The sequence below is a fragment of the Oncorhynchus gorbuscha genome, linkage group LG26, assembly GCF_021184085.1.
Source record: "Oncorhynchus gorbuscha isolate QuinsamMale2020 ecotype Even-year linkage group LG26, OgorEven_v1.0, whole genome shotgun sequence".
In the NCBI taxonomy this organism is placed as follows: Eukaryota; Metazoa; Chordata; class Actinopteri; order Salmoniformes; family Salmonidae; genus Oncorhynchus; species Oncorhynchus gorbuscha.
Genome location: NC_060198.1, coordinates 22,103,182 through 22,130,094, shown reverse-complemented (window position 1 = coordinate 22,130,094; position 26,913 = coordinate 22,103,182). Strand labels below are relative to the sequence as shown.

Below are 26,913 nucleotides of genomic sequence, written 5' to 3'. Positions count from 1 at the left end.
GGATAAATAACATGAACAAAAGTAGGAAAACAAATTAACAGAAATATAAACTGACAGCGTGAAACCCAAAATACAAACAAAATACACTCAAACAAAGAACAGATGAACAATCCCTCCTAGCTCCATCGGGATAGGAACAGGAGGGTCAGGAGGTAGCAGCTAGCAGATGGTCCAACCGGATCGACAGGTCTATCAGTCCATCCAGGCTAAGTGTAGTGTCCCGACAGGCCAGCTCCCTGCGGACGTCCTCTCTCAGGCTACATCTGTAATGGTCTATCAGAGCCCTGTCGTTCCACCCTGCTCCAGCGGCCAAGGTTCGGAACTCCAGCGCGAAGTCCTGCGCGCTCCTCGTCTCCTGTCTGAGATAGAACAATCTCTCACCCGCCGCTCGACCTTCTGGAGGGTGATCGAACACGGCCCTGAAACGGCGGGTGAACTCCGGGTAATTGTCCTTCGCTGAGTCGGGCCCGTTCCAGAACGCATTAGCCCACTCCATGGCTCTACCCGTAAGGCAGGTGATGAGGACCCACACTCTCTCCTCGTCCGAGGGAGCCGGCCGAACGGTGGCCAGGTAGAGGTCTAGTTGAAGCAGGAATCCCTGGCACCCCGTCGCTGCTCCATCGTACTCCCTCGGAGGCGTAATGCGCAGAGCGCTGGAACCGGATCCAGATGGGGGAGATGGTAGAGTTGCTGGTGGGAGGGTCGGTGGGGTAGTAGGGAGACCATTCCTCTCCCCACGATCCATCCTCTCCATCATTTGATCCATTGCTGATCTTAGGCGAAGGAGGATGGACGTGTGATGAAGGACTCTCTCCTCCATAGTGGGAAGAGGAGTGGTCGCTGCTCCTGCTGACTCCATATCGAGGTGCGGGCTTCTGTTACGACAGATGAGTGTGGAGTCAGGCGCAGAGAGCAAAAAATGTGGGGGAAAAAACACGCTTTAATGTCCCGGATAAATAACATGAACAAAAGTAGGAAAACAAATTAACAGAAATATAAACGGACAGCGTGAAACCCAAAATACAAACAAAATACACTCAAACAAAGAACAGATGAACAAGCCCGCACGAAACAGAAGCGGGCTGAACAAACTATATATAACCCTACCCTAACAACCAAACAAGAAACAGGTGCTACCAATCAGACAAAACCAAAGGAACACAGAACAACGGATCGGTGATAGCTAGTAGACCGGCGACGACGACCGCCGAGCGCCACCCGAACAAGAAGGGGAGTCACCTTCGGTAATATTCGTGACAGGTGCAGAGACCGAGACTGGAGCAAGAGGGGTTGAGACAGGGTAAGCAGGTCTGGAGGGGAATCCAAGGGAGTAGTAGAGTGGGGAATCCAGGACAGAGTAGCAGGATGATGAGACGTGGGTCTGGAGACAAGGACCAGAGTCAGAGCAGGCAGAACTGTAGCGGAGAGGAAAACTGCCTCAGGCAAGGAAAACAGGCACAACGGGATAACAGGATCTGAATAGTAACAAACGGCTAGAAAAGTAGACTGACTGAGCAGAGATTACTATCTGGCAGCGTGGAAATGGCAGGGCTGAGTATTTGTAGAGGTCTTGATTATGGAACAGGTTGCAGCTGGAGGGGATCTGCTCTGACTCTAGCACACCTGCCTCCGCCCACACAATCACACACACACACAGAGAGAGGGAGAGGGAGAGAGTACCAGGGGAGTGGCGGCAGGTCAAGGAGACACAGGATGAGCAGTTGAGGGCGTTGCAGGAGCAGATGTGACAGGTAGGCCACACAAGCTCACAGAATGGGACCGCCGAGTGCTGAAGCACGTAAAAATAATTTGTTCTCAGTTGCCACACTCACTACCGAGTTCCAAACTACCTCTGGAAGCAACATCAGCACAATAACTGCTCATTGTGAGCTTCATGAAATTAGTTTACATAACCGAGCAGCCGCGCAGGCTAAGCCCCTTAGTTCCAGTGAAGGGAAATCTTAATGCTACAGCATACAATTACATTCTAGACAATTCTGTGATTCCAACTTTCCCCCAACAATGCCCCCGCCCACAAGCAAGGTCCTTACAGAAATGGTTTGTCGAGATCGGTGTGGAAGAAATTGACAGGCCTGCACAGAGCCTTGACCTCAACTCCATCAAACACCTTTGGGATGAATTGAAACACAGACTGTGAGCCAGGCCTAATCACCCAACATCAGTGCCCAACCTCACTAATGCTCTTGTGGCTGAATGGAAGCAAGTCCCTGCAGCAATGTTCCTACATCTAGTGGAAAGCCTTCCCAGAAGAGTGGAGTCTGTTATAGCAGCAAAGGGGGGGACCAACTTCATATTAATGCCCATGAATTTGGAATGAGATGTTCAACGAGCAGGTGTCTACATACTTTTGGTCATGTAGTGTACTTTAAAAAAATATATTGTAAAGATTGTAGAGTGGTTTTGAACCAGCAACCTTGCCAGATATTGCATTTAGATTAATAAAAAATATGAATTATAATTTAATTATAATAGATATACAGTTCATCAAAAGCTAATTTCCCTAATTTGACACCACAGTCAAGAAATATGTAAGAGTAACATGACGCACAACCCCCCCCCCCCCCCCACTAAATGTCAGAAGCAGAAATGGGAACATGATCTGTTGAGATGTATTACTGACAATTACTGACATCTCAGGATTCCTTCCACTGGGCTCGGTATGACAGCTTATTTACTGTTGTTGAGTGAGTGAGGTGAGTCAGTATTAAAAAAAAACGTTTATCCTCTAAAGCCCCAGTATGAATCATCTCTATAGTCTCTAGACTGAACACAACAAATATAGAGATATGGTTGTGACAAAAAGACAGTTTCGGTGTTCTTTGTTGTTGAAACCACGTTAGTGATGCTGCCACTTTGCATTAGTCTGCTACTTGTTCACTGTAAAAAGACAGCCGAGACAAAAATCCCCTGCAACCATTATCATCTTTTGAGCTTTTTAATTTTTTCCTGTTTTGTTCATTCCATCAGTTTCTTATTCTTGTCATTTAAGCAACTTCATTGATAATATGGTCAGGTGGATTATAGCTACTTGCATGTACATTTGAGACTTGAGCACAGATTAAGTAAAAATGTACTTCAATATTACTTCCAAATGTACTTCAAGAATACTACAAAGCCGCTACTACAACTTTCCAACCTTAAACAAAACCTTGGTTGATGTGGTAACCACCTAATTGTGGTTTATGTCATATTCTTTTGTTGGTAAATTTGACAATCACATTCAGTGGGTTTCAGTACTATGAGTAGATTTTTTGATGACACTATGAATCCCCTCAGAAGTGAGTTCTACAATACACAGAACATCAGGTTCAAGTTGAGGGATGCTGTTCTACTTTTATTGCGGTAAAAGAGAGATCATGAACTTGTGTCTACATACAAATGTGTTGGAATGTGTTTAGAGGTCAGGAGATGGGTTGCTTTTGTAGTTTTGAGAGTTTGTGACAATGTTTGTGTGTGTATGCTTGTGCGTGTGTGTATGCTTGTGCATTGTGTGTGAATGTGAGACGGAACATACCAGAAAGGGTTTGTAAAGGCTTGCATGTAGATATATGAGTAAAAAGATATGTGAATAATGTGGAGGGTGCATGGGCGCTGCGGTGAGGGTGTGAAATGGCCACTGCACCCTGGCCTCATTTAGACCACTTGTTCTCCATTGCCTTTAGCGCCTTGTTCAACTTCTGGTTCACAATGTTTCTTTCTGTCCATTTCACTATGAAATAACAAATAAAAGGAGGAAGAATGAAAATGGGGTTTGAGTATAAGTGGATGTAGCAAGGATAGAGCTATTTGTCATATCATTGGCAGTAGTAATCAAATGAGTGGTGTTTATTATTAGCCTATTAGCTTATTATCTAGCTTATTATCAAAGCATATTATGAATACTGTAGCACTATTTGTATTCATAGTACTACTAGGAGTGGTGGTAGTAGTAGTGGTAGTAATAGTTGCTGATATAGCAATAAGTGGCATTAGCAGCAGGTCACCCACCACTGTCATCAGTCCTGCGGCCGTACCAACGCTGGGCGTCTATAGGGGGGGCGAGCAAGGGGTGACCGATGTAGGAGTCTTTTATCAGGGACATCCACACCGGAAGAGCTCCTGGGAAGAATAGAATAGAAACATGGACAGGAAAAGAAAAGAACATGAGCATTAGACAGAGGAACCGTAATCCTTGACTGTATATGTGCTCATAATTCACTTTGCAACACTGACCTGGAAAGATGTTGGTGCGCAGACAGTGTCCCAGGCTGTGGTAGGAGCAATGGGGAGGGACGAAGGCTGACCCTTTGTCAGTATAGTGAGGCAGCACGAGAAGAGGAACCTCCGGGCATGCTAAAACTCTCACCTCCAACACACACACAGTTGCAAAAACATCATTCAGAGCTCTGTAGTGTGCATAGGTTATGGTGGAATACCAAGTTTTGGGATAGAAACTGAATTATACCATCCCTCTCCAAAGCTACTGACCTGCGGCTTGTCTCCAACTGTTGTCTCCGGCTGGCCAGTGGAGGTCATTGCCTTGACTAACAAACAAGAGGTGTCGAGGATTCTTGGTCATGTAAGCAGAGAACAGAACTAAAGAATGCACTGCCTGACCACAAGTATTCTTGTTGTTGGTACAGTCCTGTAGGTTTCCCATGTCAACATTCACTGCCCAGTGTTTCATCAAAAGATGCAGCATTATAAGCTGCTTCATAAAACATATATTGATGCACAAACATTTGGGCAACCATGAGCCATAAACAAATCAACATATACTAATGCTTAAATAGAGATAATACACTTTTCTCGACGTCGACGTATAGTAACTGTTTGGCAGAGTATTGGCTTTCAATGGGACTATTAGGCACTGAAAAGGTTAGTGTGAACCCAACAGAGAATTATACTGTGCTGCCCTCCCGCGAATAAGATTACTTTTGCAGTTGACAAGTGCGTCTACTTTCAAAATCGTCCATTTACAGAACACTGGGACGCTGAAGGTCTAGGACTATTTATTATTTTACACAAGTGTCCGCATTAGCGTTCAAATTTCATCTTATTTTTCAAATGTATTCTTACCCTCATTGGGATATAGCCTAAACCAAAACTCAAGCTGAACCAAACCAGAAAAATGTGACAACCTTATTTTCCTGGTATGAATTCGTTGTAGCTGGGTCAGGTGGGCTACAATAACCATCGTTGGCACGTTTAATTATCACATGTCAGGCGCATTGCATAGAATGTCTGTAAGTGCGAAATTATATTTTGGGAAAAGTACAGCCTAAATATACTTGCATCTCTGCTTCGATTCAGAGCCTCAGTCACTGTGTAGTTTTGCGATCCTGCGGCTAACCTTAACTCAATAAATTCGATTTTTCTGAACCCCACGCATCGTCCAATCAGGGTGAAGAGTAACACGTTATCTGGATAATGTTCTAATTATCCTTAGAACGTAGTCACGTGAAGGGGGCTCCGATACAGCTTAGAGCGCATTACCTGACATTTGAACTCCATACTCAAGAGCTAAAGGTCACTCAGTTATCAAATATAACACCACCACAGGAAGTTTAAACCACAATCCCTCATAAAAGGTCAAATAAAACCTCCCCTACTAAATACTCATACCCTGTACATTTACCACACAGACAATAACAAATTCAACTATCAGCAAAGAAAGTAAAAGGAACAAGGGACACCTTTAGTATTTTCCATTCAATTAACTTTATTTCACAATTCTTACATTGTGTTTATTACTTTTAATACCACAGACATATATCAACTTGCTAAAACAATAGAAAAGAACATAAGATCCATATGGACCTATATATTTATATTATATACATACACTCAAGTCTTTGGAGGTAAACCTCTTCAGCTCTCTATGCAGCACACTCAGCTCTGACATCCATCTTATTAAAGGGGCATCCCAATAAAAATCTACAATTAAAATCAATGTGACCAGACATACAGAAAAATAAGGCTCACTTAACTTACGGGGGTAATTTATTTAAGTACAGATTCAGTTACAAAATGATGTATCAGACACTGCAATTTGAAATTATTTGTTATTAAACCTTATGAATATTTGATAAAACTAAATAGAAGGCAAAATAGCTTCCTGATTTATAGATCACAAATCCAAATGGAATCTTACTAAATTATAAGAAAGTGTTTTAGAAGTGAAAATGGCAACAACAAAAATTGTGGACAAATGATTTTTTTGTTTTGTTTTAAAATGGCTCTCATGTAGGCTACATGACACTTTTCTCATGTAAAGAAGAACATATCAAATTGTAGATTGATCATTGGATTGGTCCTCTAAGTGCTGCTTGCTGTTCAGTACCCAGGTGTTGTATCAGGCTTCTCAGGCAGATGTTCAGCTGAGCTTTATGTGGGGGCAAACTTCTTGGCCTGCGCCCTCACTCTCTTCTCATAGTCCATTCTGTTCTGACTAAAAGAGACAACAAAGGGAGATTAGTCCATTATGAAATTGAGTATCAGCCAACAAGGCTATTATTTTCAGTTTAACGAAGTGAGATTGTGTATGTTTGAAGTGTCTTAAAGCACACTAAGAGCCCCTTTAACTGTATCAATTATACAGTAGAACATTCTAAAATATTTTTAAAAGTATCTCTCAACTGAAACTCACCAGTAAATTGTGTAGGCCTCTGCTTGTGCTGGGTCTTGGATGTTGGGTTCATTGAGAAGCTCTTGGATACCCAACAGGATCTGTGAACACAAAACAGATGAAGTAAGCTTTTAGAATGGATTGAAATACAAAACAATGCAGCTCAAAAGACAATCACTTGACCAGAGAGTACCATGCTTTGATCCACATAAAAAAAATACAGTAATTTGATACCCGTTGAGCCAATGTCGTGCATTCCTCCAAACTGGTGAAAGAACTGATGCCTCTCCCATTCTTTTTGTGTGTGTGTGTGTGTGTGTGTGTGAGAGTGTGTGTGCCTGTTTTATGGTGATGGCTGGCCTCCAGTCCTTCTCCTCCTCCAGGATGGAAAGACACACCGTGCCAGATGGGTAGACATTGGGGTGGAAAATGGGTGGCTCAAACTTGCCTGAGAGGACATAGAAGAGATGATTAACAAGCATTTCTGTCAACTTCCTTACCATCGATATCAAAAATGACTAGGAACAAAACACTGCACATCAGGGGTGTTAAAATGTCAAAATTAATTTGAGATTGTTAAAGTTAAGAAAAAATCCTTAATTGTTCTGTTTTTCACAAAATTAAAATCAAAGTGCAGCAATCACAAAACGACCAATTATAGGCCCTGATCATCCTCATATAGGGGATTAAATAAATATTATAGAAATACCTAATGCAACAATGCTGTAACAATTTACGCTACTTTATTAACTGGAGCTGTAATCAATGACTGTATATACAGTATGAGAGTAGCAGCTCAAGCAGGCAGAGGCGAGGGGCCATGCGGTGTGAGTGAGTGATGAAGGGAACAGGAAGGGGAGAGATAGCAACCAAGTCGACTCGCGCTGGTAAACTAACTTATTGCTAGTTATTGCTCATCTCATCTGATTACGTAATATCTGACTTGAGCTAATGTTAGCTTGGCTAATTGAGACTACATAACTCTGTATTCTCCTCTTCAACTTAAGAAGCAGCCTACATGTTGGCTCTTGGTGATGTAGCCTGTCCTTCTCATTTAACTTAAGTTCTGTCATTTTAATTCCATCTTACTTGATTAGCCTAGATATCTCCTAATAACTTGCCACATGGAGGCTCTAGCTCTGTTACTATAGCCTAATGCCGGTTTGATGACTTGTGAATGGTCGATAGCAACAAGTTGCAGGTTTACTCACATTTTGGCGGCGAGGAAGGATAATCATCCTTGAAAAGCATTCGGAGTTTGTATTGGCCTCCCTCCCACAGCGTCTAGAGAATTGAAGAACATAGTTATTACATCCATTAATTGTTCCAGCACACGAGGGTGTGCCTACACACTATAAAAAAAATACTTTTAAATGAGAACACATCAGTTCGTATTTGTACTTGTGTTGGCCATTTTTTTATGTACTATATATAAACACTATGATATCTGTTTACTCATTCTGACAGACTGGTAGTGGTTGTTGGGTCTTGTTAGAGTAAAAACTACAGAAAGTAAAAGTTGACATACCCCCTTTTTCCCCGGAATGGCACATTCCCAGTTCATGAGGTTCATAGTGCCATCAGGATTTTTGGTAGGCACAGCGACAAAACCCTGAGAGAGAGGGAGGGAATAAGGTTTGAGGAACAAGCTTGTCTTCTGCAATTCATCAGAACAAGTTTATTTTCACTGTTTGTATGGTAGCTCCTCACAAATGGGTGGTCTTTCCTCCATGCTTTGCGCTCCTGTGACAGTCTGCTAAGAGCGATACCAGACATGTCTACTCATTAACACAGTCCTGTGGGAAGACATAAAAACACTCAATTAACATGGCTAGATAGCAAAACCATGAGAGAACAAGGATGTGTAGATAACTAACATTTTTATTAGAAATGTCCACGATATACTATAGTTGGATTGAGGGTTGGAGAGATAACTGATAACATGTAATCAGTTACATGTAAAATGATTACCAAAAAACCTCACTGTAATCAACTACATTACAAGCCAAAAATATTGTAATCAGATTACAGATACCTTGAAAAACTATGGATTACTTTTAAATTCAGAAAGGATGTTTGCAAAAAATATATATTACAACTCCTTTGTTGTCTTAATGACATTCAAGTCAGTTCAAGTTTGTTCAACCTGAACGAGTCTGACCACATGTCAGAGACCACTATGATGACACACCAAATGTGTTTGATGGATCCTTTGTCTTCTTCTCATGCCTCTTAAGGGGAGCGTAATCCAAAAGAAACAAAGTAATCAGATTACATTACTGAGTCTGGGTAATCCAAAAGTTACATTACTGATTGCAATTTGGGACAAGAAACTAGTGCCCTGCCCAGCAGGTAGCCTAGTGGATAAGAGCCTTGGAACAGTAACCAAAAGGTCGCTGGTTCTAATCCCTGAGCCGTGCTGCCCTTGAGCAAGGCACTTAACACCATTTGCCTGTGTAAATCTCTGGATAAGAGCATCTGAAAATGACAAAAATCTAAGTGTAAAATGTTGACTTGCCATATTACTCATGAAAAATTCTTATGACATGAAGTTAACTTGAAAGCTAATTAACCTCTTCACTAGCTAGCTATAAAGATTTCCCCTCATTAATTGTGGATAGCAATGACGTGGATATTGCATTGGTCATATACCACAAACCCCCGAGGTGCCTTGTTGCTATTATAAACTGGTTACCAACGTAATTAGACCACTAAATAGTACTTTTTCATACCTATGGTATACAGTCTGATACATCACGTCTTTCTGCCAATCAACATTCAGGGCTTGAACCACCCAGTTTATAACTACATTTATATAATGGCGTTGTTGAATACTCGTTTCTGATTGGCTTGAATGGTATTCTAGAGCGTGCAATATTTCCCTAAATTGCATGGTAGAATTAAATGGCTATTTGAGCTACTTTTTGAAAGCAAAAGTCAAATTGAAAACATTATTGGCATTGTGGAATTCGATATTCATATTAGCAAGCTAGGACTTATGGTTAGGTTAGCTAAACTACACATCTGTGATTACCATGGAAACTACTGTAGCTATGTAGTAGACTTGTTATGTACATCAGTGGTGTTTAACACATTTCTAGCAGCTAATGATAATGTGTTAATTTATAGCCATGGTATAAAAACGGTTACAACTAGGTGCTCTATGTCGTTTCTATAAAATAATGCAACTCCGTGGAAGGTTACTTCCACTCCGCAACACACATTCCACGTTCATTATTTTCCATAGTACACATGACGTTAGCCCCTAGTGATTATCCCTTACATATGGCTCTGGTTATTGATATTGCCAGTAACAAGCTGGTTAGCTACCCAGCTAGCAGTCTAATTAGCAACAAACCATCAAACTAGCCAACCAACATACATGCACCCACCCACCTGTAAGCCTAATTAGATAATATATTAAAGTTCGTTTACAGGTCATTGGTTACTGGTAGTTGCTTACCTTATAATTCAATTGATACTGGCTAGATAGAGTTCGCTTGTTGGTGTTTGTCAAAGCTAACGTTAGCTAGCTAAAAACAATGAGCTGGGTCGCCTATTTTTTTTACTATCAAAACTAGCTAAAGCTGCTTAGTAATGACGATACTTTCGTGCTAGTAATTCGACCAAGTTAGTTCCCCTGACATAAATAAACTGATTGAGAGATTTCCTTATCTGTTACCGCATATGTGAATACCTGAACGATAGCATTCGGCTCGTTAGCTCGCTAAAGTCAAGAAAGAGGACCTAAATTTGTTTATCTCGACATATCCTACAGGCACTTCGCAGGCCACCTTTCATGGTCTTTCTTTTCGGCCATCTTTGGTGTGGCGTCGTGTTGGCTTCATCTGGTGTTTGACTATTTTTTGGAGATATATTATATATCGAAGCTTTTTATCAATTAAAGATCACTTTGAGTCAAAATGCAAGCCGAGATCTACAGCGCAGATTTTTTTTTTTTAACTAAAAAACAACAACATTACTTTAACGTAAGCCAATTAACCAATTAAAAACAGTTCTGTACCAATGACATTTGTGCAGTAGGCTATATTTTATATTTTATTTTATTTAACCTTTATTTAACCAGGTAGGCAAGTTACAATTGCGACCTGGCCAAGATAAAGCAAAGCAGTTCGACACATACAACAACACAGAGTTACACATGGAGTAAAACAAACATACAGTCAATAATACAGTAGAAAAATAAGTCTATATACAATGTGAGCAAATGAGGTGAGATAAGGGAGCTAAAGGCAAAAAAAAGGCCATGGTGGTGAAGTAAATACAATATAGCAAGTAAAACACTGGAATGGTATATTTGCAGTGGAATAATGTGCAAAAGTAGAAATTAAAATAATGGAGTGCAAAGGAGCAAAATAAAGGACCCAGGTGGGTGCTGCTATGGTGACCAGCGTGCTGAGATAAGGGGGGACTTTACCTAGCAGGGTCTTGTAGATGACCTGGAGCCAGTGGGTTTGGCGACGAGTATGAAGCGAGGGCCAGCCAACGAGAGCGTACAGGTCGCAGTGGTGGGTAGTATATGGGGCTTTGGTGACAAAACAATGGCACTGTGATAGACTGCATCCAATTTATTGAGTAGGGTATTGGAGGCTATTTTGTCAATTACATCGGTAGGATGGCCAGTTTTAAGAGGGTATGTTTGGCAGCATGAGTGAAGAATGCTTTGTTGCAAAATAGGAAGCCAATTCTAGATTTAACTTTGGATTGGAGATGTTTGATATGAGGCTGGAAGGAGAGTTTACAGTCTAACAAGACACCTAGGTATTTGTAGTTGTCCACATATTCTAAGTCAGAACCATCCAGAGTAGTGATGCTGGATGGGCGGGCAGGTGCAGGCAGCGATCGGTTGAAGAGCATGCATTTAGTTTTACTTGTATTTAAGAGCAGTTGGAGGCCAGAGGAGAGTTGTAATGGCTTTGAAGCTCGTCTGGAGGGTTGTTAACACAGTGTCCAAAGAAGGGCCAGAAGTATACAGAATGGTGTTGTCTGCGTAGAGGTGGATCAGAGACTCACCAGCAGCAAGAGCGACATCATTGATGTATACAGAGAAGAAAGTCGGCCCAAGAATTGAACCCTGTGGCACCCCCCATAGAGACTGCCAGAGGCAGTGCCTAATACATTATCACTGCGTATTGACTATGCTGGATTTGCCCTGCCAATGTTGTTCTTATCAGACCATTTAAAAATTTGATATTTTTTAAAAGTATGATCACACTGGTAATTCATCATTTGTTGTATTACATGTGAGGCACTAAGTGCCTAAGTGAGCATAACAATTGGCTTTTTCTGTACTGATGGCCTGCAAGGAGGGAGCAACGGTCTGCTGAGAAAAGGCGACATTCTACAGCTGATGGCGAAACACAAGTCACGTTATTTTTGCCTCATTCACCAATTAATTTTGTTACTCCGATGACCAGAGAAAGTGAAATATTCCTATATATTAAAAAAGACACCTCATAGGACACATCACTGCACTCTATACTCTTCTGTAAACCGGTAATCTCTGTATACCCCTCGCAAGATTATTTATAAAACCCTCTTAGGCCTCACTCCCTCCTGTCTGATATCTCTCCTGAGGCCTTCATCCTCCACATACAACACCCGTTTTTCCAGTCACATTCTGTTAAAGGTCTCCAAAGCATACACATCCCTGGGGCACTTATCTTTTTAGTTCGCTGCAGCTAGCGACTCGAACGAGCTGCAACAAAGACTCAAACTGGACAGTTTTATCTCAATCTCTTCATTCAAAGACTCAATCATGGACACTCTTACTGCCAGTTGTAGCTGCTTTGCGTGATGTGTTGTTGTCTCTATCTTCTTGCCCTTTGTGCTGTTGTCTGTGCCCAATAATGTTTGTACCCTGTTTTGTGCTGCTACCATGATGTGCTGCTGCCATTTTGTGTTGCTGCCATGCTATGTTGTTGTCTTAGGTCTCTCTTTATGTAGTGTTATGTTGTCTCTCTTGTCGTGACGTGTGTTTTGTCCTGTATTTTTTATTTAATTTATTTGTATATTTAATCCCAGCCCCCGTCTCTGCAGGAAGGCCGCAATTTGAAAGGCCGCCATTGTAAGTAAGAACTTGTTCTTAACTGACTTGCCTAGTTAAATGGAAATACTGTCCATTGCTTGTGTTTCTTGGCCCAATCAAGTGTCTTCTTCTTATTGTGTCCTTTAGTAGTGACTTCTTTGCAGCGATTCGACCATGAAGGCCTGATTCACGCAGTCTCCTCTGAACAGTTGATGTTGAGATGTGTCTGTTACTTGAACCCTGTGAATAATTTATTTGGGCTGCAATTTCTGAGGCTGGTAACTCTAATTAACTTATCCTCTATGGCAGAGGTAACTCTGGGCTTCCTTTCTTGTGGTGGCCCTCATAAGAGCCAGTTTCATCATAGTGCTTGATGGTTTTTGCGACTGCACTTTAAGAAACTTGACTGACCTTCATGTCTTAAAGTAATGATGGTCTGTCATTTCTCTTTGCTTATTTGAGCTGTTCTTGCCATAATATGGACTTGGTCTTTTACCAAATAGGGCTATCTTCTTCACCCCTACCTTGTCACAACACACCTGATTGGCACAAACGCATTAAAGAAAATAATGCTACAAATGAACCTTTAATAAGGCACACCTGTTAATTGAAATGCATTCCAGGTGGCTACCTCATGAAGGTGGTTGACAGAATGCCAATAGTGTGCAAAGCTGTCATCAAGGCAATAGGTTATAAAATAGAATATAAAATATATTTTGATTTTTTAACACTTTTTTGGTTACTACAAGAGTCTATATGTTTTAATTCATAGTTTTAATGTCTTCACTATTATTCTACAATGTAGAAAATAAAGGGCAGAATGTAGACAATTAGAATGGCAAAATGTACTCCAAGTAGTAACCCTTCCAGAAGACCAGTCAATCTGTGGGTTGTGTAGCTTTAACCATGAGACGCCCAGGACCAGAGGTGGGTGAGAACAGTCAATTTTATGGAAACGGATCCTTTCCTGGTGATTACCAGAGAAACTTGACTGGGCTTGTAAGTAAGCATTTCACTGTAAGGTTTTGTTGTACTGTTGACAAGATTAGCAAACTGAGGTATGACAAGCAAACAGCAAATGCTGAGCCTTCATATTCATGCATAATGGCCCAAGTAATGAAATACAAGCATTGTAGTTTTGAGGTCCACAAAATGGGTGTGGAGAAGGTTACATTTTTTTTTGCTATCTATAAATAAAGACAAAACCACCTGTTACCGACAACGTGGATGGTAAATTGCTGAGGTTGGTAGTGGAGTACATTGTGACTCCTGTTTGCCACATCTTGGACCATGTTAGTTTGTTGGTGATGTGGACACCAAGGAACTTAATTAAAGATCTCAACCTGCTCCACTACAGCTCCATCGATGAGAATGTGGGCATGATCGATCCTCCCTTTCCTGTAGTCCACAATCATCTCCTTTGTCTTGATCACGTTGAGAGAGAGGTTGTTGTCCTGGCACCACACGGCCAGGTCTCTGACCTCCTCCCTATAAGCTGTCTCATCATTGTCGGTGATCATCGGCAAACTTAATGATGGTGTTGGAGTCGTGCCTGGCCATGCAGTCATGAGTGAACAGGGAGTACAGGAGGGTACTGAGCACGTCTGCATGTCAGCCCTGCTGCCTCTGATCTGGAGGACTCACAAAACACAAAGGCTTTGTTTGTAAATTATGTCTGTGTGTTGTAGTGTGCCCCTGGCAATCTGTAAAAAATCTGACTGATGTGCTTATTATAAGTGATTTGAAGAAAAAAAACTTTTACTTTTGATACTTACTTAATTAATATTTTTCTGGGTGTCTTTCGCTTTTACTTGAGTCATTTTCTGTTTAGGTACCTTACTTTTACTCAAGTATTGGGTACATTTTTCACCACTACCTACTACAACTCTGGTTCAATTGTACAGTATGCAGTTAGACCAGGAATGTGTTGGATATGTGCCATTGAGCATGATCATGACATCATCCGATGTACCCATGTGAGAGATAGATACACTGTGTCCTGTTCTCTCTGTGTGTTTCCTTGTGCCCATCCTGCCTCGATCAAAGTCTGCAGAGAGGTGATGTTGTGCTGCCTGCCCTGTGAGAGATGGTTTCAGCTGTGGGAACGTGTGCTTTGTCATGGGGCTCTGATTACATTCTCAATGTCTGGCTTTTGCGTTGCTCATCGACTGTACAATTGAAGGAAATTACAAACCTGATCCCTGGCCTGCCTCTATTTGTTCAATTCTAGGCTATTTGATCAACTTCTGCTTATTTGACAACTTGAGGAATTTGAGTGATTTGCTGATTTCCGAGGCCTTTACCTCGACTAACCCTTTGATTAGCAATTAACTTAAATGTTATCTCAGTGTTTAAGTTAATTAAGTCTACAAACCTGCACACAGTCTTTCAAAAGTGCAAGACTACTCTCTCTGTGTTTCTCGGGTGTCACGAGAAACTTCTGTGTTGTTGTGAAGTTGTTGCTTCGCTTGTGATCTTGTGGAATTTCAGGCAAAAATATTTTGCCTCAAAGTTTAAGGTTCTGCATTTATTTTCTTAGTCAACCTTGTGTTCTGTTTTGTTGTGTTCTGGAACATAGCCCTGTTTCTTTGTGTTTTTGAACATAACCCTGTCTTTCATTTTTGTTCATTGATTTCACCTGTGTTAGTTACTCACTTTGTCTCATAAGCTCCTTATTTAGTTCAGTTCATTGTTTTTGTGTTTTGTGAGGTATTGTTCATTTTGACTCTACTAAGCCTTTTCCTAGCTTGTTTGAGGAGAACCAGTTATAGCCTTCAGTCCTAGTTTTGATTCATTTGCCTGTTTGTCTAAATGTGTATGACCGTTGCCTGCCTGTGACCACGATTCCTGCCTTCTACAATGGCAAAATAAACACCTGCCGCGCTCTGCGTGTGAATCTATACCTTTTTTCTCCCTGAGTATTCATTCCACAGAGAGACTCTTGGTGATGGAAGAGATTTAGGAGAGTATTGTTTTGGGAGATCCACTTGTTACAAACCATTTCTACTGCTGTTTTTCTATTTAGGCTCTACTCAAAGCGTTCCAGGAGTAAGAATAAGGCAAAAAAATATGACCCAGCAACAATGTCATTTGAATGATAAAAATACCACAAAGTACAAGATATTGACATTGTTAGATGGCTGACAAAGACAGTGTTTATTAACGCCTTGGTAATAGAGGAAACAGTTAAAATGATCATACATATAAAACAAACAACAATTCACCTCATAATAATCAATATTTGAAAATTCACACAAGTATGGTATTCTCAAGTGTTTTTATAGGATAAGTAATCCCTCTCACCCCCCCCCCCTTTAAGATTTAGATGCACTATTGTAAAGTGACTGTCCCACTGGATGTCATAAGGTGAATGCACCAATTTGTAAGTCGCTCTGGATAAGAGTGTCTGCTAAATGACTTAAATGTAAATGTAAATGTTTATAATCATACACAAAACCTCCATTTTCTTAAATAGGGCAGAGAAGTGTCCACCTTGACCGATGTGTTATGTTAACAAATATCTTCTCTCACTTGTTTAGACAGTTGACATGCCTGTGAACAGTAATTATTTTGTGTGAATTGAACGAAGTTATTTCTCATTTAACCAGATATTTTGTAACTATTTTCTACATCATAGAATAATGGTGATGACAAACTATGTAATAACCAAAAAAGTGTTAAACAAATCCAAATATATTTTGATTTCAAAGTAGCCACCTTTTGCCTTGAAGACAGCGTTGCACACTTTTGGCATTCTCTCAACCAACTTCACCTGGAATGCTTTACTAAACATTCTTGAAGGAGTTCCCACATGTGCTGAGCACTTGTTGGCTGCTTTTCCTTCACTCTGCAGTCCAACTGATCCCAAACCATTGTTGAGGCCAGGTCATCTGATGCAGCATTCCATCACTCTCCTTCTTGCTCAAATAGCCCTTACACAGCCTGGTTGGGTCATTGTCCTGTTGAAAACAAATTATCGTCCCACGAAGCGCAAACCAGATGGCATGGTGTATCGCTGCATAATGCTGTGATAGCCATGCTGGTTAAGTGTGCCTTTCTAAATACATCACAGACAGTGCTACCAGCAAAGCACCCTCACACCTCATCTATGCTTCTTGATGGGAACCACACATGCAGAGATCATCCGTTCACCAACTATGTGTCTCACAAAGACACGGTGATTGGAACCAAAAATCTATAATTTGGACTCAGACCAAGGACATATTTCCACCGATCTAATGTCCATTGCTCGTGTTTCTTGGCCCAAGCAAGTCTCTTCTTCTTATTGGTGTCCTTTAAAAATATATTTCAAGGCAAAGGGTGGCTACTTTGAAGAATCTCAAATATATATTATATTTGGATTTGTTTAACACTTTTGGTTACTACAAGATTCCATATGTGTTATTTCAGATTTTTAATGTCTTCACTATTATTCTACAATGTCGAAAGTAGTAAAAATAAAGAAAAACCGTTGAATGAGTTGGTGTGTCCAAACTTTTGACTGGTCCTGTATATGAAAATATACAAAGGTATATGATAGGAAATACCTCCTATTTGTTGCCCTTCCTCATCTACACAATCAGCACATTTTCAACACACAATCACTGCTCTCTCATAACTGCAACTCATCTCTTGTTCCTAGTGTTATAGTATACTTTCAGAGTTTTATAGATATGTTGTCTCGCTTTCTATGCATCCCTTAGGACGTTCAATGAAAGAGCTGACAGTTAGGGGAACTTTTTCATCAGTCTTTGAGTAACTAATGGTTTAGGGATATTTCAAGGCATGTATTTCCTAGCCTTCAAACGGGGTATAATATGTATGTCTCTGATGTCATTATGCTGAAGAAGCCAACACAAATAGCGCTCTGTGCCCATGCCCCACCCACTGGTGAGTAAAGGAATGACCTGCCGCATGTTGATGTACCACTTGTAGGATTCCTCTGGGACAGCGTGATGTCTCAGGGCTTCTTGCACCATCTCGGGGTTGGGGTGACGCTCCCCAAGACCCAGAGTCTCTCCCAATCCCAAGAGGAGGTCCGATGCTTTTGCCTTGCGTCTGCCAGAGCCCTCAACATAAGCTTGATAGAAAGCCACTCCCAGGTGGTCCATCTCTGTCAGCCAAACAGCGCCTCCGTACTTCTCAATCAAAACCCTTTCTCCTTTGCGGGTTAACTTCCTGCCAAACTGGGGCTGGTCGTCCTGTACCCACTCCAAGCAGTCTGGGGAGGGCATCATAGGGATGGCCTTGTCCAGAGTGACTCTTGGGAGAGCGGCTCCTCCTTCCAACTTCTCCAGTAAGTCCTGTACATGTGAAAGGGTTCCAGCAGAGTTCAGGATGACGTTGGAGTGTTTTTTCAGCATCGCATTGGTGAGATGAGCCAAGTATCCCTCAGCTATGTGCATGGCAGTATCCATGTCACCCAGGAGCTCACACTCAACATGGTAGAACTGGTTAAGATGCGTGGCATCTGGATCTTCTCCCCGAAAACTTGGCGATATATAGTATGCCCCCGGCAAGTTCTCTTGGAATCGCAAGAAATACTCCAGCACAAATTGCATGGAGTCAGCCAAGTACACATCCTGCCCCAGCAAGTTGACGTAAACGGGCTCGGAGTCTGATCCCAGGCCCATCGGTGAGGAGATTGTGTCAGTGGTGAGAGGAGTCAGGGCGTACGCGTACTGACAGGTGTTGTTGAAGTACTCCACTGTGCTGTGGAAGAGGGTATTTTGAATTTGAAAGAGATTGCGGTACCACTGGCTCTTGATGGCTAACATGGAGTGGCTCTGTGGGTCCTCCCAGGAACGAGGAGGCCTGCAGTGTGTGATTTTGATGTGGATTTCTTTTAGAGATTCAGGGCTGGCGGGAGGGCCATCGGCAGATGAGACATACCCGGGGTAGCTTTGGAAGTACTCTGGGAACACCTCAGCAGGCTTGTCAGCACGTGGAGGAACCAGAGGTATCAGCTTGACATGGGCATAATCAATCTCAAAGCCCTCAAAGATGAGTGCAACACCTCGAGCATGCATTCCTTCCTCCAGCAGCCCAGCTACTTTACGAGTGGCCAGGATCAGTGATGTGTAATCAGTCTCTTCCAGACAGAAAATGTTGCTTGTCAGTGGTTTACGTGGCACTAGAACTGTGAGTCCAGGTGTATTAGGGTAGGGAGTGAGGAAAGCCACATGATCACTGTCCTCCCACACCCGCCACTGTTGCTCCTCCCCACGGACGATACGGCAGAACAGTCCATTGTGGGAGGGATTTCCTAAGAAATCATAACACAATGGTGCGTTAGGCGTTGGCAGCTTGTCTCGAATCTTGGCCTGAACCCGGTCCAGATCTGCGTCTTCCCAGCGTGGGCCACTCTTTGAGCTGCAGTAACCTGGGTCACAGGGCTGAAAGTCCTCCTCCCCGGTCAGATGGGGGCACCAGTTGGTTTCCAGGCCATGAAGTGGTAGCACTCGGATATGGGCCGGGGTCTCGGGATGTGGGTTAAATACTAGGGCGCAACGCTGTACCCCAAGTCGTTCGCATAGCAGGTTTGAAACAGCCCGTGCTCCTTGCAACAGTTCTAAGAAATCTGGTACAGCCAACTGAAAGATGCTGCTCGGTCCACTCAGAGTCTTTTGGGTAAGGATGGTGGCACCTGGTGTCCAAGGGTTTGAGTGTAGGTGAGCAACTAGTTTGTCAGTCTCCCAGATCACATTGGAATAACTCTTCATGGGTCTTAGGACTTCAACACGTTCAATGCCACCAACCATGGATGCTACAAACAACAACCCAGCATTGGTTTCAATAACAGCATCGCCTTTGGCGTCTACAGCAATGATTCCAGCACAGCTGCCCTTCAAGTTTTCAGACATGACTTCTCGACATGCTGCCCGAAGGCTGTAGCCTTTATGATGGTAGAGACTGGCTACTTTTTGAGCAACTGTGTGCCTTAGAAACACATCTCCATCACCAGAGCAGGTTACTGCAAGCTTGTCATCAGCAAATATACCTGCTCCCACTACTGCTGTGTCCCCAACTCGACCCTTCCATTTTCCCACCAACCCACCAGTGGACGTTGCAGCAGCTAACCTACACCACCGATCCAAAGCAACAGCTCCCACTGTCTGTGGATGGTTGTTCTTGGAGGCATTGCCAGCACTGAGTTTTGCTATCAGTTCTCTGCGACGGATATCAGTTTGGAAGTACTCCGCCCTCATAGGCTTCTCACTCTCTTCTAAGCTTTGCAAAAACTCTTCTGCACCTTCCCCTACTAAGAGTGAGTGTGCACTCTTCTCCATGACCTGTCTTGCTGCTTTCACTGGGTTCTTCACACTCTGCACACAAGCCACCGACCCAGAGTTCATCCCATTTCCATCTACTATGGTCGCCTCCATCTCATTTTTCCCATCTTTGTTGAAAACCGATCCCTTCCCGGCGTTGAACAGAAAGCAGTCCTCAAGAGCTTGCACACTCCGCTGCACTGCATCAAGACTACTGCCTCCTTGTTGTAGCACTTGTGCTCCGAGGGTCAGGGCTGTCTGCAGAGCAAATTCAATTACCTCTACCACCTTTGTATTTAGCATCATCTCCTCCCCAGCTCCACCATGGATCACCAGAGTAAAGTCTGGACTCATGTTGGAGGCAGAGTCAGAGGGAAGTGTTGACTTGGACATTGTCTTGCCTTGTTTTTGGCCTGCTGGATAAATACTTTTGTGAATTTCCCCTTGGGTTGATCCATTCCTTCTTCCTACCTGTCCTTCTTGCAGCAGACACTCCATTGCTCCCATTTGCCCGGCTACGGCATATCTGACAGCGAGAAGCATCACCAGCTTCAGATTTACTTTCAGGCTATCTTGAAGCTTCTCCAACACTGTGGCAAAGGTGCCTTTCCCATTGAGCACCATACGGACCCGGTCTCTCCTCCCCAGGTAGGTTACAGCCAGTTGGTCTTTAGCGTACACATTCCCTACAGCAAGCTCCACTCCCTCCATCGAATCCTTGCCAGTAAGATAAACGGAGGGGCACCCAAAGGGGTCAAGAAACTTCTTGAGAGGGTTGTCTGGAGACATGGACCAGCGTAGGGCTGCGAGGTGAGGGCCCACACCATGTCCACTTTTAGTGGCTTTAATCAGGTTCTTGTGCTCCAGGAAAGCCACATGGAACAGACGGAGCAGTTCGTTCGTGTATCGAGGATTGTTATCTGGTCCGATGCAGGATTCTAAAGCACTAATGAGCTGGCAGGATTGCATGGTGAGGGAGTATGTCGGATCGCAGCGGCCGTGCTTGTAGTGACGCATATGGGTAGGGGTTACAAGAATGTGGCTGGCAGCAGATTCCCCAAGAGTCTGCCTTAGGGAGAGCTGCAAGGAAAAGTTGATCCAGGCATCGTACAGGCCCCTGTGACCCCGGAGGGTAGCAAAGACATCTGGGTAAGAGGGAACCTCAAATGTGATTATGGGATGAATTGCTTTAGGGGAGGACTTTGGGGGCTCTGTTTTAGTTATACCCTTTAGTGGGAATGCTAGGGGTCTTGGGGAGGAGGAATCAGCCTTGTTAAGATAGGCTGACCCATTGCTTTCTGTGTTGGCCTGGACTAGGTCCACATTAAGAGACTCAGAGAGATACCACACAGTCTCAGCCACTAACCCAGCCACCATTCCATCCAGTGCACTGTGCTCAAACACCATCCCTGCTGTGCTGTTTTTGAATACCACCAGGTTCACCACCTGTAGAAAAAGTGTAGAAAAATCGTTTTTATGTTACTTGTGATACTTGTGATGTTTGTTTGTGATGTTGAGCTAAAGAGGAACCGATGTTTTCATGTCTTGTGTCAGTGAGTTAATAAACTGAAGTTTGTTGGGTGCAATTATGTATGGCTGATGTGCAGTAAAGATCCACTTACAATTTGATTCAATATAGAAAAAATGATTTAACTCCATTATCTAGCGTATATTTTTGTCAACACATAAAATCATGTTCCAGGTTTTAAATGAGATGCATAATTTAAGACCATATCCTCATCCGGTAACCCGATGAATCCAGTTGATTCACTACAACACCACTGTACTGTACTGTATTGTAAGGACAGACGCTGGGAGACAAGAAGCAAGTACAGGGAGCGAATACTTAATGAATAAACAGACAGGAAACAAAACACGAACAGCGTCTGGACAAGGCACACATAACAACATTAATACTGATTCTGGAAAGAAACAGAGGAAATTATAGATAGAGGGGAGGTAATTAATAATGTGATGGAGTCCTGGTGAGTCCGATGAAGCGCAGATGCACATAACGATGGTGACAGGTGTGTGTAATTATGAGCAGCCAGAGAGGGGGAGCGGAAACAGACGTGACACTGTATTGTAGTAGTTGTCATCCACAATTACAGTACCACAAACATTCCATACTGTACCTTGTCATAGTATCTCAGACAGGGCCCATCTCCTCCTCCCAGTCTGACAGCGTTGAGGGTGTCTGCCAGATCAGCTGGTGGATTGCAGTCTTCCAGGGAGAGAGCCACCACAGCACTCTCCATCAACCCCAGTGAGGCGGCCGCTTCCCCACCTGCTCTAAGGATCTCCTCCCTCACTGCACTCCAGGCTTGCCGCTGCAGGGCAGAGAGGCCGCAGATGGCAGAGGGCTCATTGTTCTTGGCAGCTCTATGTTGGCTCATCACATGAGCCACTTGGCTGTAGATGTCAGGGAACGGTAAAGGGGACATAGGACCACCTGGGCTGAGACGCTGCAGTATGTTGACTGAAAATACCTCTCCAGCACAGATTACGATGGCATGGAGGCAGTCTGGGTATACCTGTAATACAAATAGCACATTAAGAAGTAGGAGATAATCACATTAGATGAAAATAAGACAAGGGAGTATGATGAACTGTTATCATTATAATCAAAGATTGTGTATGAAAACACAAAACAACATTGAGTCAAAGTACTCTATTTTTTCCCCCAAAGCTTACTTTAATCTCATCTTGGGTCTTCCCAGGAATGCGGCTGGCAGCAAACACCTCTGATTGCTGTGTGCGCTCAGTTTGCCCCTCTCCCTCTACCAGCGAAGGCTCACTATACATCTTGGCTACAGCCCACAGCAGAGTGGCAGCCCTCTCAAGTTGGGCACACTCCTTCTTGGCTCTGGAGGGGGACAGGACAGCGGGGATGGCTGTCGAGGTGGGCAGTGGGTCGGTGCATGAGAGCAGCCGGCTCTTGAATTGCTCTGTCACCCAGTTCTCTCGGCCAGAGGCGGCAGCCGCCAAGCAGTTTTGGGCCTCCTGCAGGACCTCCCTCTGTTGACTAAGGGTGTTTTTGAATTGAGGGTAGAGCTCGGGGCTCAGGGTGAGCTGGAGCACACGGCTTGCCTCTTGTAAGGTGACATCTAGCTCTGGAATAGGGTAATCGAGAAGTGCCATCCTGTCCTGTTGATAGGGGGAACCTAATGTAATGAGAGAGCGAGGATGCACAATAAATTGAGTTACTGTAAAGACACTCAGGAAATTTGCCCCAATATTCCCTCTCAACCATAGTATGCAAAAATGTGACATATTAACCTGTATGAGTAGTAAAGGATGGATTCAATCAGGCTATTCATATTATCTAGGAGAAGAGCTCATGAGATACACAGAGGACTGTTTATGGATTAATTGGGTGGGGTAAATACAATACCTCCTGTAAGGTCAATGTGTCCTTCGAAGACACATTGTGACTTCTCCTTTATCACACTGTGTGTGAGAGTGGCTGCTCTACATTACCCTCATCCCTTAATAATAAGAATAGCATAGTGTGTGTATTGCCAGTTGTCATGGGAATATGTCTCATGCTGCATGACCCTGTTGCGGTAATTAGATTCATGCTGATTCGCCTAGTCAGTCTCTCTTTACAATGCTGCCTTTTTTTCATTCTTCTAAGGCCGATTCAGCTATGCCTCTGACCTTGTGATTACCAGGAAGTTACTAATTATTATAACTAAATTAAGTTACAATCGATAGGTTTCATGTAAACGGTATAGGTAATATATACGCTCTGAAATAAACTTTAGGATTAAACTGTAGGATTTAAGTACCATATTGTAATATTTACCATAAAAATAAACTAATAACACAGTTGTGTCACTTTTGTAAAAATTGAGTTTCATTAAAACCAGTTATCAGCAAACTAAACCAGCTTAATAGATGTCAAAATCATGTCACAGAATACATTTTTGTTTATTTTGAATTTTCTCTCTTGTACTTTGGAAATTAAATGTTTACAATTCACTTTTGAATGTGGTAGCAGCTCTCTTCAAGAGAAGAGCTCTCAACAATCTCAGGGCAACACAACCGCAACACAACCAAAATATGCTGTGTGTAAGGGTTACAATGTGTAAGTTCCTCAAATGTGATTGTGACAACCAATGCTATTATATTTTGCATGCCTAAAATATATGTAAAATAACAACACAGCTATTATATTAAAAACATTTTCCATCTGCCTAAGGCAACTTTTTGTCATCAAAGTTGCTAAGACCAATTACAATGATTTAGACTATAAATAGGAGAGTAAATCATTTAAGTTGACATACATTATCAGGGGTATGTCCTGAAGTCCATACACCTCTCAACAGTATTAGCAAGGAGGCTGCCCTCTACTAAATAATGTATCATACCACTATGACTCATTCAAGCGTGACTAACATTAAAACATGCATTTCAAGATAGACCAGCATACACATCTGGCTCAGCTTTATAAGTGAAAAATAATGCAAATTGTAGGTACACAAAATACCACTATGATCAACAACACAAGCATTCACAGATACATGGCTCTTATATTACACTCTGTATTTAGGCTACACATATGTAGATAAAGTTGTGATATTCCTACAGCCATTGTTTGTATGTGTATAAGCTCATAAAATGTCATTTATAAAAGTAGAAACTAGTTTACCTCAATACCGAATACACTTCAAGATATGCCCGCTCCGTAAGATGCAGCGATAGTCAGTGAACAGCAAGTTTTGTTGTACCACACAAACAAGGGTTGGCTATAATATGTACCTAGTGATTCCAATTAAGGAATTACATTTCCTGTCTCTCAATAGACACTGGGTGAATCTGAGGCAGCCTCTCACTGCAAATACTCTCCCGAATGGCCAATGTCAATGTTCAACGAACATTGGATCTCATTTTAAAGGTTTTTCAGGTGCATAATTAGTTTCACGCTCTATGCTATATTTCACCCAAACAGTCATTGACAGACAGTTTTCCACATGACCTTTTAACCCATGTGACTGAACATTACACGCACTAACTGGTTTTGAAAATTTCTCCTGGTACATGACTCCTGGTCTCCATAATTAGATTTGTAACTACAGTAGAATTAGAGGCATGAGGCTGAATTAGTAATGACTGTCTCTCGCAATGGCTTATGGCTCCAGTTACAATAGGCTTAACGATTTAACACAATTTAGACCATATTCGAAAACACTTTTACAAATATCACTGCTGCCAGTGACTTGGTTCCTTGTGAAGTTCAGTTAGGTAGACTAACATTATCTGACTCACAAACATCATCCTGATTGCCATAGGGGAAAAAATCTGTGGTTTATTTTTTAATACAGACCACCATACATTCAATCATGTGACGTAACTATACAAGTATTTCCTTGGTATTCTTGATTATGATCAATAGTATCCAGTTCTGAAATATTGGAATAGCTCAGGGTTCCCTTGGACTGGCGCAGCGGTCTAAGGCACTGCATCTCAGTGCTAGAGGCGTCACTACAGACCCTGGTTTGATTCCAGGCTGTTCCACAACCGACCGTGATTGGGAGTCCCATTGGGCGGCACACAATTGACGTCGTTAGGGTTTGGCCAGGGTAGGCTTTCATTGTAAGTAAAAATTTGTTCTTAATTGACTTGACTAGTTAAATAAAAATCCCTATTTCAGTAAATTAGCAAATTGCCAAAAAATGTCCATACCTCCAGTCAAAGTGTCAAAGATGTGTGATGAGCCTCCTGAGGTTTCACACCTATATTTATACTCTGGTGCATGATTTTTCTTATTGTGTACATAGTAAAACCCATGCCTTGTTTCCCTTTCCTCCCTTAGTGGAAACTGTTCTTAACATATGGGTCTAGTCAATGTAGTTTCACTTTCAAAACTGGTGCTTTTCACAAAACTCACCGACCACAACTACCCGAAACCCCCTGAAATCAGGTGCCCGAAACCCCCCTGACCTCTGACCACAGTTGCCTGAGACTCCCTGACCGAAGTAGGCCTCACCAGCCTTAGACAGACACACCTTAGACAGAACTGTGCTGTACATTTTTATTGTAAATCAAATACAATTCTTAGCCATTTTTTAAACCTTTTTTAACTTTAGACATATAGTATTCAACATTACTCCTTTTGTCAGTCTTTCTATTTGGAGTTGTGCTCATCACAAAGGCACCTAGCCAAAACGTGGGGCATTGTTTCTGTTTGTTTAAGATTATGATTTTTGAGAGAATATAATTAATTGTAAGCCTTTGGATAAGATTGCTGAAAATGCAGATTATTGTGCCTCATTTTCACTAAGGGTAATTTAGCAGACAAAGTACTCAGACATTCTTAATGGGGACAAACAGTATGTGATTGTTTGCGAGCTGCTTAGGTAAGCTAGTTGTGAGATTTCAGCACTTAATGGCATTTGGTTCCCCAATCTCAGAAACAACTTTGATTAGTTATGTGTAATTCCTAAGTAGATGTTTCTTCAATTACACAACAATAAGAATGTAGATATTAATGATAACAACATTTTTATATTTTGTTATTAGTTATATTATTTGATATTGAATTCTGCACTGTTGGGGAGGGCAAGGGCAAGTTAAGCATTTCAGTGTACTTAGGCATTTGACAAATAAAACTTGAAACCACCAGCAACATGGTGCCTAGCCCGTATAGGCATATAAGACAAGATATCAAGTGTCACCTATGTGTGTACAAAACACAAAACAAAATGTTACATTAAACAAATGGAATGCAATTAACACTTAAATGCATAATTAGCAATCATAACAAAGTACAGTTTTCACCTTGTCTCTCTACACAAACAATACAATTCTCCTTCTCTACCCCAGGAAAATAAATTGTGCAATTTGTGAAAAAGAACTTCAGCCTGTGTTCATCCTGTAGTCAAACACTTCATGAGTGAGCGCCAACAATTTTACCAAATAGAACATGTCTCAAATCATCATACAGAGGGCAATTAAACACA

General features: G+C 42.2%; 3 protein-coding genes across 6 annotated transcripts; all 3 read right to left on the bottom strand.

Annotated features, from left to right (window-relative positions):
- Positions 1–2,954: 2,954 nt before the first annotated feature.
- Positions 2,955–5,436, bottom strand: LOC124016545 (testis-expressed protein 33). 3 transcript variants are annotated; one of them, XM_046332133.1, is made up of 5 exons: positions 5,296–5,436; positions 4,489–4,544; positions 4,234–4,366; positions 4,009–4,119; positions 2,955–3,730 (listed from the first exon to the last, which is right to left on the bottom strand). In XM_046332133.1, exons 2-5 carry the CDS (start codon positions 4,534–4,536, stop codon positions 3,651–3,653), a joined length of 372 nt encoding a protein of 123 aa, XP_046188089.1. In that variant the 5' UTR covers positions 4,537–4,544; positions 5,296–5,436; the 3' UTR covers positions 2,955–3,650. The 3 variants fall into 3 exon arrangements, with proteins under 3 accessions (XP_046188089.1, XP_046188088.1, XP_046188090.1); XM_046332132.1 differs by having other exon boundaries at positions 5,080–5,423; XM_046332134.1 differs by having other exon boundaries at positions 5,142–5,409.
- A 266-nt stretch (positions 5,437–5,702) lies between these two features.
- LOC124016130 (SUMO-conjugating enzyme UBC9-like) lies at positions 5,703–10,382 on the bottom strand. Of its 2 annotated transcripts, none has more exons than XM_046331659.1 (7): positions 10,092–10,382; positions 8,339–8,424; positions 8,157–8,240; positions 7,840–7,912; positions 6,967–7,076; positions 6,650–6,729; positions 5,703–6,451 (listed from the first exon to the last, which is right to left on the bottom strand). In XM_046331659.1, exons 2-7 carry the CDS (start codon positions 8,402–8,404, stop codon positions 6,388–6,390), a joined length of 477 nt encoding a protein of 158 aa, XP_046187615.1. In that variant the 5' UTR covers positions 8,405–8,424; positions 10,092–10,382; the 3' UTR covers positions 5,703–6,387. The 2 variants fall into 2 exon arrangements, with proteins under 2 accessions (XP_046187615.1, XP_046187616.1); XM_046331660.1 differs by having other exon boundaries at positions 10,326–10,351.
- A 6,686-nt stretch (positions 10,383–17,068) lies between these two features.
- On the bottom strand, positions 17,069–24,792 carry LOC124015129. The gene is made up of 4 exons (XM_046330084.1): positions 24,603–24,792; positions 22,643–23,112; positions 22,084–22,482; positions 17,069–21,394 (listed from the first exon to the last, which is right to left on the bottom strand). The coding sequence occupies exons 2-4, from the start codon at positions 23,087–23,089 to the stop codon at positions 17,456–17,458; spliced, it is 4,785 nt and encodes a 1,594-aa protein (XP_046186040.1). The 5' UTR covers positions 23,090–23,112; positions 24,603–24,792; the 3' UTR covers positions 17,069–17,455.
- Positions 24,793–26,913: the final 2,121 nt, after the last annotated feature.

Excerpts from the sequence above, each read along its gene's own strand:
- LOC124016545 (XM_046332132.1), bottom strand. The coding sequence starts at position 5,197 with ATGGTTATTGTAGCCCACCTGACCCAGCTACAACGAATTCATACCAGG. Across the intron at positions 4,120-4,233 it reads GCGCACCAACATCTTTCCAG|GAGCTCTTCCGGTGTGGATG; the intron begins GTCAGTGTTGCA and ends TATTCTTCCCAG. Across the intron at positions 3,731-4,008 it reads CCGCAGGACTGATGACAGTG|TGAAATGGACAGAAAGAAAC; the intron begins GTGGGTGACCTG and ends GTTATTTCATAG.
- LOC124016130 (XM_046331659.1), bottom strand. The coding sequence starts at position 8,404 with ATGTCTGGTATCGCTCTTAGCAGACTGTCACAGGAGCGCAAAGCATGG. Across the intron at positions 7,077-7,839 it reads TCCTTCCTCGCCGCCAAAAT|GCAAGTTTGAGCCACCCATT; the intron begins GTGAGTAAACCT and ends ATGTCCTCTCAG. Across the intron at positions 6,452-6,649 it reads GAGGCCTACACAATTTACTG|TCAGAACAGAATGGACTATG; the intron begins GTGAGTTTCAGT and ends TGTCTCTTTTAG.
- LOC124015129 (XM_046330084.1), bottom strand. The coding sequence starts at position 23,089 with ATGGCACTTCTCGATTACCCTATTCCAGAGCTAGATGTCACCTTACAA. Across the intron at positions 22,483-22,642 it reads AGACCCAAGATGAGATTAAA|GTATACCCAGACTGCCTCCA; the intron begins GTAAGCTTTGGG and ends TTTGTATTACAG. Across the intron at positions 21,395-22,083 it reads GTCTGAGATACTATGACAAG|GTGGTGAACCTGGTGGTATT; the intron begins GTACAGTATGGA and ends CTTTTTCTACAG.